The sequence below is a fragment of the Saccostrea cucullata genome, unplaced genomic scaffold (assembly GCF_032062105.1).
Source record: "Saccostrea cucullata isolate Sc308-1 unplaced genomic scaffold, CSIRO_AGI_Scuc_v1 ctg171, whole genome shotgun sequence".
In the NCBI taxonomy this organism is placed as follows: domain Eukaryota; kingdom Metazoa; phylum Mollusca; class Bivalvia; order Ostreida; family Ostreidae; genus Saccostrea; species Saccostrea cuccullata.
This window is the reverse complement of record NW_026926065.1, coordinates 485,033-498,345: the sequence shown is the minus strand read 5'-3', so window position 1 is coordinate 498,345 and position 13,313 is coordinate 485,033. Positions and strand designations below refer to the sequence as shown.

The following is a 13,313-nucleotide window of genomic DNA, read 5'->3' as shown; positions in this document are numbered from 1 at the left end:
GAATGACAAAGCCATAATTCATCATATTTATATGGAAGCATGCTCAAGTAGTGTAGATTCAAATTTGAACAAATCATGACCCCCAATGGTAGGGCGGGGCCAAAATGGCCAACCAAAGTCTTTAAAGAAATATATAGGAAAATTCTTTAAAAATCATTTTCTAAAAAATAGCAAATCCATGATTGGTCATGGGACTACTTTTGGATTTAAACTTTACAATAAAAAGCCATTTTCTACTTTTTCTACCCTTAGTGCTCAGGTGAGCGATGTGGCCCATGGGCCTCTTGTAATTGCTTATCATGCTGTTGAGGCCTAGTTTAGTAGTTGTTAGTAAATTGTGCTAGAAAGAGTAAAATGTGGATTATCTTTTATGGGGACAAAGATATTGCATAGTATTTGGTACTAATTACTCATATCTTCACCCCATGTTGTTTATGTCCAAATGCATCTTAAATTTGTATCATCCTGTTTTTATTTCATTACTTGCCCAAAGTCATTTTCTACTGAGTTACAAATATGTGTGTCATGTAAATTAGCCAGATTGTAAATTTGCTTACTGGGGTTTGAAACTGAAAAAATGTCAAAAAAGGTTTCTGCGGGGAATTTTTTTAGTATACAGTAAATAAAAAGAAAACGCTAACTCTGTAGAAATACTTAATAAATCACATAATTGTTTGGTTAGTGTGTATCAAATGTTTTGACCCAATCCTCCCTGGACCTTGACTACAATCCAGCCATTCTGTCCTGGCACACAGACGTGATAGTTGGGATGATTATTTATGATAATAACACCTCCCTGGCTGTCAGCCGTACTTACTTTCACTAACTACTCCATCATCAGGCAACCTCTTAACCTGTCACAGGGACTGTTAATTATTTTGTATCACCTCCATATTGTCCACTGAATACCAAACAGCAATTATTAAGGTCTTCCGTTTCCAACGGAAGACCTTCTATTGATTCTGTTGGTAAAGATTATTATTCTTTTTTTTTAAGGTCTTCCGCTCAGGCGGAAGACCTTCTACTGATTCTGATGGTTAAGATTATTCCCTATTATTCTTTTTTTTCCTAGACGCCAACTTTGAGACCTCGTAACTCGCTCATTTCTGAACGGATTTCGCTCAAATTTTCAGAGTTTTTGGACGTTACAAAACTCAATTAAAATGTTTTCATACATTTCAAAAATTCCCTTCCGCTTTCGAGTTATTTCCCTTTAAGTGAAAATTTGGTACTGTTCGTTTCCAGACAAAGGCTCAGAAACGACAAAAGCTGGAGCAGAATGTCTACTGCATTTAAATACTAGAAGAATTGAAGTTGTGCACATCGGTTTTTCTTTTTCGATTTCTGCGCTCCAAACGGTGCTAGATAGGGGTCAAAAATGAGAATGCCTAAAAGCGCCAAATTTTACATATATTTCCTTGTGTATCTTTTAAACTAAAAATAATTTGTTAAGACATATTTCACAAATATTGTGCATAATTTTAAGATCTATCATTTGACATCATTAAAAAGGGGCTGGCCCCTCAAATTAGGGGTCAAGGGAGCATGAAAGTTTTTGCATTATAACTCAAAAACGGTAAATATTTTCAATATGGTTATCGATTTGAAATGGGTCTTTAACATCTTATTGATCTCATGAAAACGTTATTTTGTTCGAATCTTGTGTTATTGAATGAGCAGCAAACTTTATGTACAGGTAACTGATTAATTTTATACGGCAAGTGAAGAATTCTTTATGCGTACGCGTATAACACGTATAACTGAAATAAACTGGATAAGAATAATATACTTAACTAAACTGAATGTTAAACTTTGTTGAAATAAAGTTTTTAACGTATTCTCTAGCTGGATGTCATACAGATTATTCAGAGACAACTTTCTCCTTGTATTTCGTTTAAATTACAAGACGGGAGATGGGAAAAATACTTATCATCTCTCATTCGATTGATACTCAATGTTGCATTATTAAAAAAAAAAATCAAGCTTAAAATAATTCACTGTCATTTTATTCATGCATCGTGAATTTTCGTCGGACCTTGACTGCTTTGTTTACAGTTGTGCAACCTGTTTATCGATCGCGCATGCATTGACCTATATACATTCCGGAGGTCAACATTACCGCTCTTTGATTTTTACGCGAGTCCCAGTTATCTAAAACGATGCTAGTCATCGATTTACTCAGTTTAAAATCAAGAATTTGTTATTTGCGTAAATCGTAAGAATATTTCTAGACACAAATATAAAGATTTTCTTGAACATGTACGAGTATTTAAAGATAAAATGTCTGATTCTATTCTTTGACGAATGAATAAGAGGCGCTGCGATTTTGCTCAGGTACAGATGATTTCTCTGGACGAGTCCATCGGTTACACTGAAAGGTGACGCAGGATGACCTATCGATAACTCTGCCAATTTTGATAGTGATTGTAATTGCACATGTACATAAATTAATGTTTGAATTCTACCTTTGTGAAGTCCATTATAGTTTCGTTATTTAAAGAATCGGGGATATCACTACTACAACTTAATTGTTTTTAATTTGAACGGATGATTCTATATTATTGGAAAGGTACACATTTTTAGGCGCCGTCGTCTCCCTCTCAACTTTGAAGTAATTGCAATCGTTATATGTATACGGGCCTATATCAAGTTATTCTAATTGTTGCTTAATTTATTTCAGAAAAAATTGCGATGTTGTTTAAATTAGCAATTACAAATAAACATGACAAATGCACACAGTAAATTGTAAGTGGAAGTGATGTTTTCAATTCTCATGAAAATCGAAAATAAAATTAAGTAACTTTGAGTTTTGCATAATTTGCTACATAACTTATCATTGTATTTTTCCGAATGATATGCTCATAAATTTCTTTTATTCCCTCAAATAAAAAGCTAGAATATCACAATTAGAAATTCTTCTAACAAATGCAAAATTTCTTCCTGTAATTTCATACAAATATTCCAAGCCTTTCTTTCGTGTTTATTGGACTAAAAGAGATTAAATTATTAAATTTCCTCTCATTGCGATACGTAACCCCCTGAAATGATACAATGCTTTCCTTCAGAGTCGAGAATGGCAGGTCAGGGCTGGTGTTGAAATCCATGATTACTCCATAACCTATTTTAATATTAACCAAAAATCATACGCGATATTGTTTTTAATTCGCAGGTTGTCAAATAAATTTAAGAAAGGTCGGCAGAGATGAGTATGCCTCACTAAACTTTTTTATTCATAAACTTTTTAATTTCTAGAGTGTACAATCGAGCATCGAAGTGTGTACATGTACTACATGTACTAGTTTGTTTGTTTTTTTATGGGGGGGGGGGGGGGTTACCAGTTTTCGCTGCATTTGATTTCCTGAATTTTGCATTGCATTTCCGACAATTAAACAAAGTTAATAGAATATAATTGGTGACAGTAACACAAGTGATTTATAAAACGAAAGTCAAGCAATAAAACGTTAAAGTTTGTATTTTGAAAAATAAATCAAGTCAAGTCACATAAAACAAAGACAGGTTGAAACGCTCACACATGGACATACATACAAACGTTTTGGTAACTCGGAATAGTCCAGAGTAAAACTATATTTTCTTGATGACGGAATGTCCAGTACATCTAATGTTCACGTCCGGGATAGTTTACGGCAGTTTCATCACACATACGCAATTATCATACAAGTCGAACGCTCTGAGGTTGAGGATTGACACTAATTCCTTAGATAAATACTGAGTATCAAATTCCTTTTTACTGTCTTAACTTAACTTGATAGGTAAATAATTTTAGCATATGTTAAAAATAAGCATTAGAAATAATTCTTTTCATAAAATTCAATTCTGTTACATTTCAAATGAATTTGTAAAATTAATGACAATTGTCATGCTGCAGATCTGTAGCTCACTAGCTGTTCTAAAAAAAATTGAGATGGATCACCAGAGAGCTACAGTACCATCCATATTATCTCAAGTTCAGGCTCAGAAGGACTATTAAAAACGGTTGTAAGGAATGTTTAACTGTAGAAAAGTTTAAGGAATGTGTTAGAGACACACGGTAAATAATATTTTTAGATTCAAGCAGTTGAAAAACACGGATATTGAATATAGCTTCAGTACAATTTTTTTCTAATATTTTCTAGTTTTTTTATTCTTCGTATTTCTCAATTTATCATGTTCAAATAACGTGTATTTATTTTTATTAGGGCACATTAAACCTTATTTGTCAACCAGTCTGACAGTGTCCATCTGTCACGAGAACTTTAAACTTGATAATAACTATTGAATGAGTTGAAATAGGACTTTCATATTTCACATACATGTGCATTATTTGTGACATCTGATTTTCAAATATACTGTGATTTTTAACTCCGTGACCTTGATCTTGACCTACTTAAAAAATAACATTGCTTTAAATTGACCATAACTATTGAAAGCTTTCATTTTATAAACATGTACATGTAATACCTGTGTCAACGCCTTTGAAAATTCATTATGATTTTTGACCCTTTGACCTTGAAGTTTGACCCACTTTTCAAAAACATTTACCATAGTCATACCTTTTGAGAGAAAAGAGATCGATTAGGGCTTTTATTTTACCACTGTGAATTACCTGTAACAACATTTTTTTAAATACCGATACGCTGATTTTGACAACGTGACCTTGAGGCTTGACTTACTTTTCACAATTTTAATCTTGATCATAACTTTTGAATGAGAAGAGATAGGGTTTTCGTATTACACAAAAATCAAATGTATGTAACCTGTGATAAAATCATTTCAAATACTAGCATATAATGAACTTTGACCTTGAAGTTTAACCGGCTTTAAACATTGCTTAAAATTGACCATGACTTTTGATAAAGAAAGGATAACGCTTTCATACCTAGATTTACACATGTATACACGTATTAGCTGTGACAAGGCCTATCGAAAAAAGTATAGCTTAAGAATTCGTCAATACAGTAGCACACAAATGGCTTTGCTTATCACCAGCGTGTGTCATGGTGTGACGTAAGGTCATTTTAACAAGGTCAAGGTCGCAAACATTCCTTTACTATCTTTTTTAATAGTAAAACATAAATAAGATGACATCTACCCTTAAAAGATTGCTTTAACATTAGAACGTGGAATGACCTTGACCCAAGGTCATTTCTCCCTGTCCGCAGCTCCGACGGAAGACCTACTCGTTGCTTTGCAACGAGCTCGGCTCTAGTTTTCTTCTACTTCCTAAACGCCAACTTTGAGGCCTCATATCTCACTCATTTCTCAATAGATTTTGCTCAAATTTTCAGACATTATTGAAAGTAATGAACTCTATCAGAATGCTGTCTAACATTTTAAAAAATTACTTCCGCTTAGGAGTTATTTCCCTTTTTACGAAAAATTATAGACTTTCGTTTCCGGATAAAGGCTCAGAGACCACAAAAGCTGGAGCAAAAATTTTACTGGTTTTAGACAACAGAAGGATTGAAGTTGTGCACATCGGTTTTTGTTTTTCGATTTCTGTATTCAAAATGGCGCTATATAGGGGTCAAAAATTAGAACGCCCAAAAGAGCAAAAATTTACACATATTTTCCTTTTTATCTTGAAAACTAAAAATATTTTGTTAAGACATGTAGAACAAAAGTTGTGCATAATTGCAAGAGCTTTCATTTGATATCATTAAAAAGGGGCTGGCCCCTAAAATAAGGGATCTAGGGTCCTTTAAATTTTTTGCTTTATAACTCAAAAATGGTAAATATTTCGAAATGACTATCGATTATAAAATGTGCTTTAACATGTTACTGATCTCATGGAATTGTTATTTTGTTCGAATCTTGTTTTAATGAGCTAGATGCATGACCTATTTATGTACAGGTAATTCTTTTCACTCCGCACGTAAACGAGAGCTCCTCATGCGTGTATATAAAACAAACTTACTTTAAATAAAAAACATGACTACACTGGATGCTCATGTTCTTAAGAATAAAGTTCTTGAAGTGTTTTGTGCTTTTTTCCCCAAATTATCATGCTTTTTTACTGACAACTTTCTCTTTCATTTCATTTTTTTAAATCGTATAAACCAAGTCTACTAAAAAGGGAAGAAAAGATAATCTTTTCTTCTTATCACATAAAAACACACAATATACTGAGAAAATAAAACATTACTATAAAGCATATACTATTCACCACCATCAAGTGCACGCCTTTTATATTCACATTGTTTGTTTACAATTATATAACACGCCTCCCTCGATAGCGCGGGACAAAGTCGGTCACCGGGAATCAATCGGCGTGTGATCCAGCGACCCACAGTCATACACAAATAAAAACACAGAATGGTTAAATTCATTTTTTAAATATAATAGTGTTCCTTAATACTATCTCTGTCCTATGAAAATATTATTTTGTTTGAGTCTTACTTATTGTAGGAAAGAAAGCTAGACAGTTCTCATTTTGCTATTGAAGGAGAACTCTTTAAGCGTAGAATTGAAGTACACTTGCCGTAAGTGATAAATATTTTACTACGCTGTATCATATTTCTTTTTTAAGTTAGGTTTTAATTAAACGTGTTCTTTGGTTCCCGTTCAGAGTATACAATGGCATCATTTTCCTTTTATTAATCAAGATCTTTCCAAGAAAAAGAGTTATAGAAAAAAAGCACGAGCTCGAGTATCTTTTCCTCGTTTAAATATGACTACAAACAATATGAACGAAAACAATATACGCCCGGATCTCATAAAAAAAACAAAACTTTTTTAAGAGTCAAATAATACACAATTATTTACTGCGCGATTCTCACATTCACCTGGAATCCAGATTTTAAGTGTTTTACCATTACGTAATCTATCTTTCGATTATATGCGTCCGAGAAAATCAAAAGCGGCACACCGCGGCGAACCATTGACCCCGCAGTCATAGGCAAAATAATTGGTATATTAAAACATTAAAACCATTTTTCAACATGACAATTAATGGAAAATTATTATTTGAGATTAATATGTTGGTTTATCTTTGTTTTAAATTTGATCGTGATACATGTTTATCTAAAACAGCTAACTAGGTTTTGTGTTTGTTTACAATTACGCGACCAACAATTCCTTCCATCGTTTGTTGAAATTAATTTAGACTGCGTGGTCGCATGTTAAATCTAATTTTACCAACTTACGGGAAAACCTTATTTTCTTTGAGTGAGTCGAATCTTTCAAAAATATCTTAAGATATCTTAGGTTTGACCTTAGTACAAAACGCTGGGGCATTTATTTTACATGTACATTAATCAGTCTTCAATTGTTAAAGTTCGTTAGCTCCATGTGTAATTTTACTTTTCATTTTGACCATTCATAGCGTAAGGACTGGCAAACTGTGGTTACTTTACTTCAACCAATATTGATTTCAATGTACAAGCTTTGCGCTTTTAACACACAAATAAATCCTTTTTCAACACACATTTTTCCAAACACATTTTTTTTCATCACAGATTTTTACCATGGCTATACCAGTTTTGAACTTTTAAAGAGAATCTTCCGAATCATAAGAATCTATTTAGAAATAAGAATTATACTCAATGAAATGGATTAAACATCGATAAGTATCTCCGGAACGTGTAAACTTCATAAGTGACTTCTGTGGTGCACAATGCCTTTTTAGCTCACCTGAGCCAAAGGCTCAAGTGAGCTTTTCTGATCACAATTTGTCCGTTGTCTGTCGTTGTCGGCGTTGTCGTCGTCGTCGTCGTTGTCGGCGTTGTCGTTGTCGTAAACTTTTCACATTTTCATCTTCTTCTCAAGAACCACTGGGCCAATTTCAATTAAACTTGGCACAAAGTATCCTTGGGTGAAGGGGATTCAAGTTTGTTCAAATGAAGGGCCACGCCCTTTTCCAAGGGGAGATAATCATGATTTAGAGAAAAATTATTGGCATTCTTAAAAAATTTCTCCTCAAGAACCACTGGGCCAGGAAAGATGAAACTCATGTGGAATCATCCTCAGGTAGTGTAGATTCAAGTTTGTTCAATTCATGACCCCCGGGGGTAGGGCGGGGCCAAAATGGCCGATCAAAGTTTTACATAGGAATATATAGAACAAATCTTTAAAAATCTTCTTCTCAAGAACCACTGGGCCAGGAAAGATGAAACTCATGTGGAAAAACATTGTTCAGGTAGTGTAGATTCAAGTTTGTTCAAGTCATGACCCCCGGGGGTAGGGCGGGGCCAAAATGGCCGATCAAAGTTTTACATAGGAATATATAGGAAAAATCTTTATAAATCTTCTTCTCAAGAACCACTGGGCCAGGAAAAATGAAACTTATGTGGTATCATCCTGAGGTAGTGTAGATTTAAGTTTGTTCAAGTCATGACCCACTTAGGGCGGGGCCAAAATGGCCGATCAAAGTTTTACATAGGAATATATAGGAAAAATCATTAAAAATCTTCTTCTCAAGAACCACTGGGCCAGGAAAGATGAAACTCATGTGGAATCATCCTCAGGTAGTGTAGATTCAAGTTTGTTCAAGTCATGACCCCCGGGGGTAGGGCGGGGCCAAAATGGCCGATCAAAGTTTTACATAGGAATATATAGGAAAAATCTTAAAAAATCTTCTTCTTAGAACCATTGAAACAGGAAAGATGAAACTCATGTGGAATCATCCTCAGGTAGTGTAGATTCAAGTTTGTTCAAGTCATGACCCCCGGGGGTAGGGCGGGGCCAAAATGGCCGATCAAAGTTTTACATAGGAATATATAGGAAAAATCTTAAAAAATCTTCTTCTCAAGAACCATTGAAACAGGAAAGATGAAACTCATGTGAAATTATCCTCAGGTAGAGTAGATTCAAGTTTGTTCAAGTCATGACCCCCGGGGGTAGGGTGGGGCCAAAATGGCCGATCAAATTTTTACATAGGAATATATAGGAAAAATCTTTAAAAATCTTCTTTTCAAGTACTTCAAAGCCAGGATTAGTAATATTTGTATGGAATCATCCTCAGGTAATGTAGATTCTAGTTCGTTCAAATTATGATCCCCTTGGGGGTTAAAATTCAACCCCCCCCCCCAACTTAAATTAACTTTCAGTTCTGATCTTTTTTCCTAGCTGATGTGCTCAGGTGAGCGTTGTGGCCCCTGGGCCTCTTGTTATATTACAGGTTGAATAGAAAAGTTGAAAAAAATAATTCAAGATTTTAAAGCAATGAATTCAATTTGTTTTATAATTTATTCAAAACCCGTAAATGATTAGTATAGTGTGCTAACATTGTAATAATTTTATTTTGTTCCGTTATTTTAAAAAAATCAGTAGCAGGTTATACAATGATCATGTAAGTAGTGTATATCCAAAATCGAAAATGTAAGAACTTATATAACAATCTGCAGCTACTGAATATTACAGACTTATCATGTAATTACACACTTTTATGACCTAATTTAAACTGTTAACCGTCATAACCAACATAATAGTCAAACATTAATTGTCCTATAATCAGCGCTTAGGGCCTTTGAACAGGGAGGGATCTTTTTTTGTGCCAGCACCTAAAGCGACACAGTACGTGTTTTATGCGGTCTCTTCGGAAGGACAGGTCCCCATGTCCCACAGTGGGATTCGAAACCACGACGTAAGGATCAACTCCTTACTTCGCGACTATAGAGCAGACGCTCTAATCACGGCGACCGTGGGGGATGTAAAATGAAGAAAACGGTTAGTAAAAATAAGAACGGGTTGTTTTAAAATATTATTCTTACGAACTACAGGGCAAGAATGAGAAACCATATTTATTAAAGCTTCCTGATATAAAAAAGATTACTTTTTTTCAAATCATGACTAGAGTTTTCCCTTGCAAAGTGATTGTGTATTTTGGGGGTTAGTGTGGATGGGATGGAAATTAAACTGTCTGTTTAACTGTCCATATGTCTGTCTGTCCCTCAAAGTTTTTCCCAGAGGGCCAGGCTATAACATAAAGAAACCGGAAGCTCGTAATCGATTTCAAATGATCCTAGGATGTGTCATTGTATTTATTCAAGGCAATATTACGGCAAATTCAAGGTCACTGGAGAAATAATTAATGTTTTGTTGCAATCATTTATATGTAATCGAGGATATCTGTAAGCTCATACTTGATATAGAGATAGCTTGCGACAAAAGTTTTTTTTTACGATTTTGACTCAAAAAATAGTATCATTTCAATCTGGACTATATTTGTTCATACTTGATACAGAATGCGTATAGTCCGCCGGTTTCAGACGACTAAAATAAGGTCATTTTAAGAAATTCAGGGCCAATGACAGAAAAGTTATAAAATTCCTGTCAGGGTTATTAATTTCTAATCACCAAAAGTTGTTTCAGATTTAGGGTTTATTTTGACAAAGAGCCAAGGTTATTCTGTTAAATCAAGGTCACTGACAGAAGAATTTTTATTCCACGTTATGAACTAGTAAATGGAAATCATTGGAGGCTTACTTGAAACATAGATTACTTATGATTGGAGGGTTGTGTCATGACCCTGATCAAAGGTCTTTTTGGCAAATCAAGGTCACTAACAGAGAAAAATGTTTAAGCATAACTTTGTAATTAATATTCACTGGAGGCTCATGCTGAGAAGAAACGTTGTTCACATAAGACATTGCAGTGACCTTGACCCAAGGTCAGTACTTCCAGTCCACAGCTCCAACGGAAGACCTACTCGTTGCTTTGCAACGAGCTCGGCTCTAGTTTTGCCACATACTTCTTTGAAAGTTGTACATACATATATAACTACATACCTTAACCATATAATTGCCTAGTGTGAAAGACTGCAGGAATCTTTTCTTTCTTTTATTTTAATTTTACATGTAATAAAGCTTTAGTTTGAGCAATGTATGGGCAAATTATTTTATAAATAAAAAATGACAGAATTATAAATTCTTAAGCATAAATGATGCTTTTCTGTGAAAGAAGTTATATGTATTAATATGAAGGAAAAACCTACGAAGTTTTTTGCCCTCATCCATCAAGTTGTTTACAACTTATTTTAATGTTAGCGTCTCAGATGCAATTTTCTAGCACATTAAATTGCACTTATGATTTGATTTAGAGAAAAAAAGCCTGCATTTTCTTCAGTGTCACTGTAACTGAAACTCAGCTTTTATCAAATTCTCTCAACTTCAACCTCTGTTAGTAGGAGCTGATTTGTCTCCCTTTGATGTTTATCTAGATTTCAGCCCCCTGCAGACAAACCCCATCCCAGAAATGAGTCGCATCCACCTACATAATTAATGGGGGCTTAGTCCGTCGTTTGTCTTCGGTGGTGTGTTGCAGTGGCCCAAGGGCCCCACTGGTGTATTTTGGAGTGTGGTGCATGTACATTTGAATAATTATGTCACAAGTCATATGTATGAATACGGCTTCCACAGTTGTTTATTTGGAGGCAGGATAAGGGAAAATAGTTCGAATACTTCAAACAATATCCAACAGACATAACATTCATGCTCTTTAGGACTATTAGCATAAATCCTTTTTTTTTTTACCAAGACCTTTAATTTGTATGATGTGTTGAGGAATGCAGGCTTAATTTTTGTGTTCACTGGTGTGCTTAAAAACACAATTCATCTTATTTTAGAAATTTCCTATGTAGGGTGACAGTGTCTTTGGCATTGTGGCCCTAAGTGAAAGTCAGGCCACACAAATTTCTTTTCAAATTAAGTCACCTACCAGAAAATTCACACTGTTTCTTTTCATCTTTCATGTTCATTGCCCATGGCACGAATTCATACTTTGAATTATTACGTATGAAACATCACTTTTGAATGGAATTAATTGTGCATACTTCTAATTATGTATCCTTATTAACATTTATCATGATTAATAAACGTTAAAGAGTGGAAAACTGGCAAGTGATATGTGAAGAGGTCAGATTTAAGTTCCACTTTTATCTCATAAATAAGGAACATTTCACACACAAACAACAAGAAATACGCAGAATTATAAATTTATCACGAGTCATTTATTATAATAAACTAAATTATTGTTTACACACTTCTGGGTTTATTTTATTAGATATTAATGTTATGTAATAAAAAAGTCTTATTTTTTATGCTGGATTTAGTATTCCATTTATTATTAGATGTTTCTCAAGGATATTGAAACATTTTTTATTGGGCATAGATCTTGACTGCAGTTAGGAAATGCACTAAAATCCAGGGAACTGTAAACCAACTTTTATTCGCGACGACTTAAATTTCGGGATTTACCGGGGCAAACTAGTTCGCAACAATTAATTTTCACGATCAAGCGTTTTTTGATATGTTGTTAATAGAAAGAGAGATTTAAGGACCCGTTCGCGGTGAGAAATATTCGCGAACCTTGCGAAAATTTATCGCACGCGAATAAAAGTTGGTTTACACTTTACAGTATTCAAGACATCAATGCTTGAGATATATGTATGTATAATCACAGGAGTTCGCGTACCTATCAATTTTACCGAAATTTTCAGTAAATAAAAAAGATACGTAGTACGTATAATAATAACACAAGGAGTGCAACGCATTTTAGGTCACCTGGGTACCCCTCGCTTAATATCAAGGCTGTCGCACAATTAATCTTCAATCGAAAATTATAAAACACAAACCAATCTTTTTGGAAAGGACCATTCTTTATGGCTCCTAATGCATAAGATTTCAAACTCATGTTTAACAGCAGCAGCGGTGACATTTCTCCACAACTTCGCTCAAATATCCGTTGTCCGCGACGCCATGACGTGACGTCACGGGCGCGTCCATTTACCCAAAAAGGAACAAAACTGCCTGAAATGCTAATCTAGATGATTGAGGTCATATGCGAAAATAAACCAGAGACAAGTTAGTAGACATTCAAGAAAATTTAAAACGGGGAGGTACAAGTACTTGTACTCGTATCTAAACGTAATATCGTTATCTCTAGTTAATTGTGTATGATTGTTTATTTTTGTTCCTTTTGGGTAAATGGACCGCCCGTGACGTCACGTCATGGCGTCGCGGACAACCGTTGCACTCCTTGTGTTATTATTATAGGTATTTCGTATTTTTTTTATTTACTGAAAATTTCGGTAAAATTGATAGGTACGCGAACTCCTGTGGTATAATTTAATACTTTTTTACAGCCTCTTGTTGGAGTTACAAGGGGACACAACTGCTGCAATAGAGGCCTATGAGACAATGCTAGGCTCCATGGTAACAGCCTCTGACCTTACAGAAGTTTGGTGCAGGTAAACATGTTACCTATCTGTACTCTGATATTCTTAGAAATGGAAACATGCAAGTTCTTAAAATGGAACAAATGCACTCTTAGCACATTTTGGTGGTCATTGACCTGAAAGCAAGGAAATTTCAGTCACA

The 13,313-nt window shown here is 34.6% G+C and overlaps 1 protein-coding gene and 1 long non-coding RNA gene across 2 annotated transcripts in view; one reads left to right on the top strand and one right to left on the bottom strand.

The window, feature by feature from the left end:
• Window positions 1–13,313, top strand: part of LOC134270626 (zinc finger C3H1 domain-containing protein-like) — a 107,864-nt gene that overhangs the window by 32,540 nt on the left and 62,011 nt on the right. Inside the window, exon 30 of the mRNA XM_062752866.1 lies at window positions 13,079–13,183. Coding sequence (XP_062608850.1) covers window positions 13,079–13,183 — 105 coding nt within the window. The remainder of the gene's footprint in view (window positions 1–13,078; window positions 13,184–13,313) is intronic.
• Window positions 5,207–10,250, bottom strand: LOC134270625 (uncharacterized). Its single transcript, XR_009992856.1, has 2 exons — window positions 9,114–10,250; window positions 5,207–7,629 (listed from the first exon to the last, which is right to left on the bottom strand). It is a non-coding gene; the product is annotated as an uncharacterized LOC134270625 (long non-coding RNA).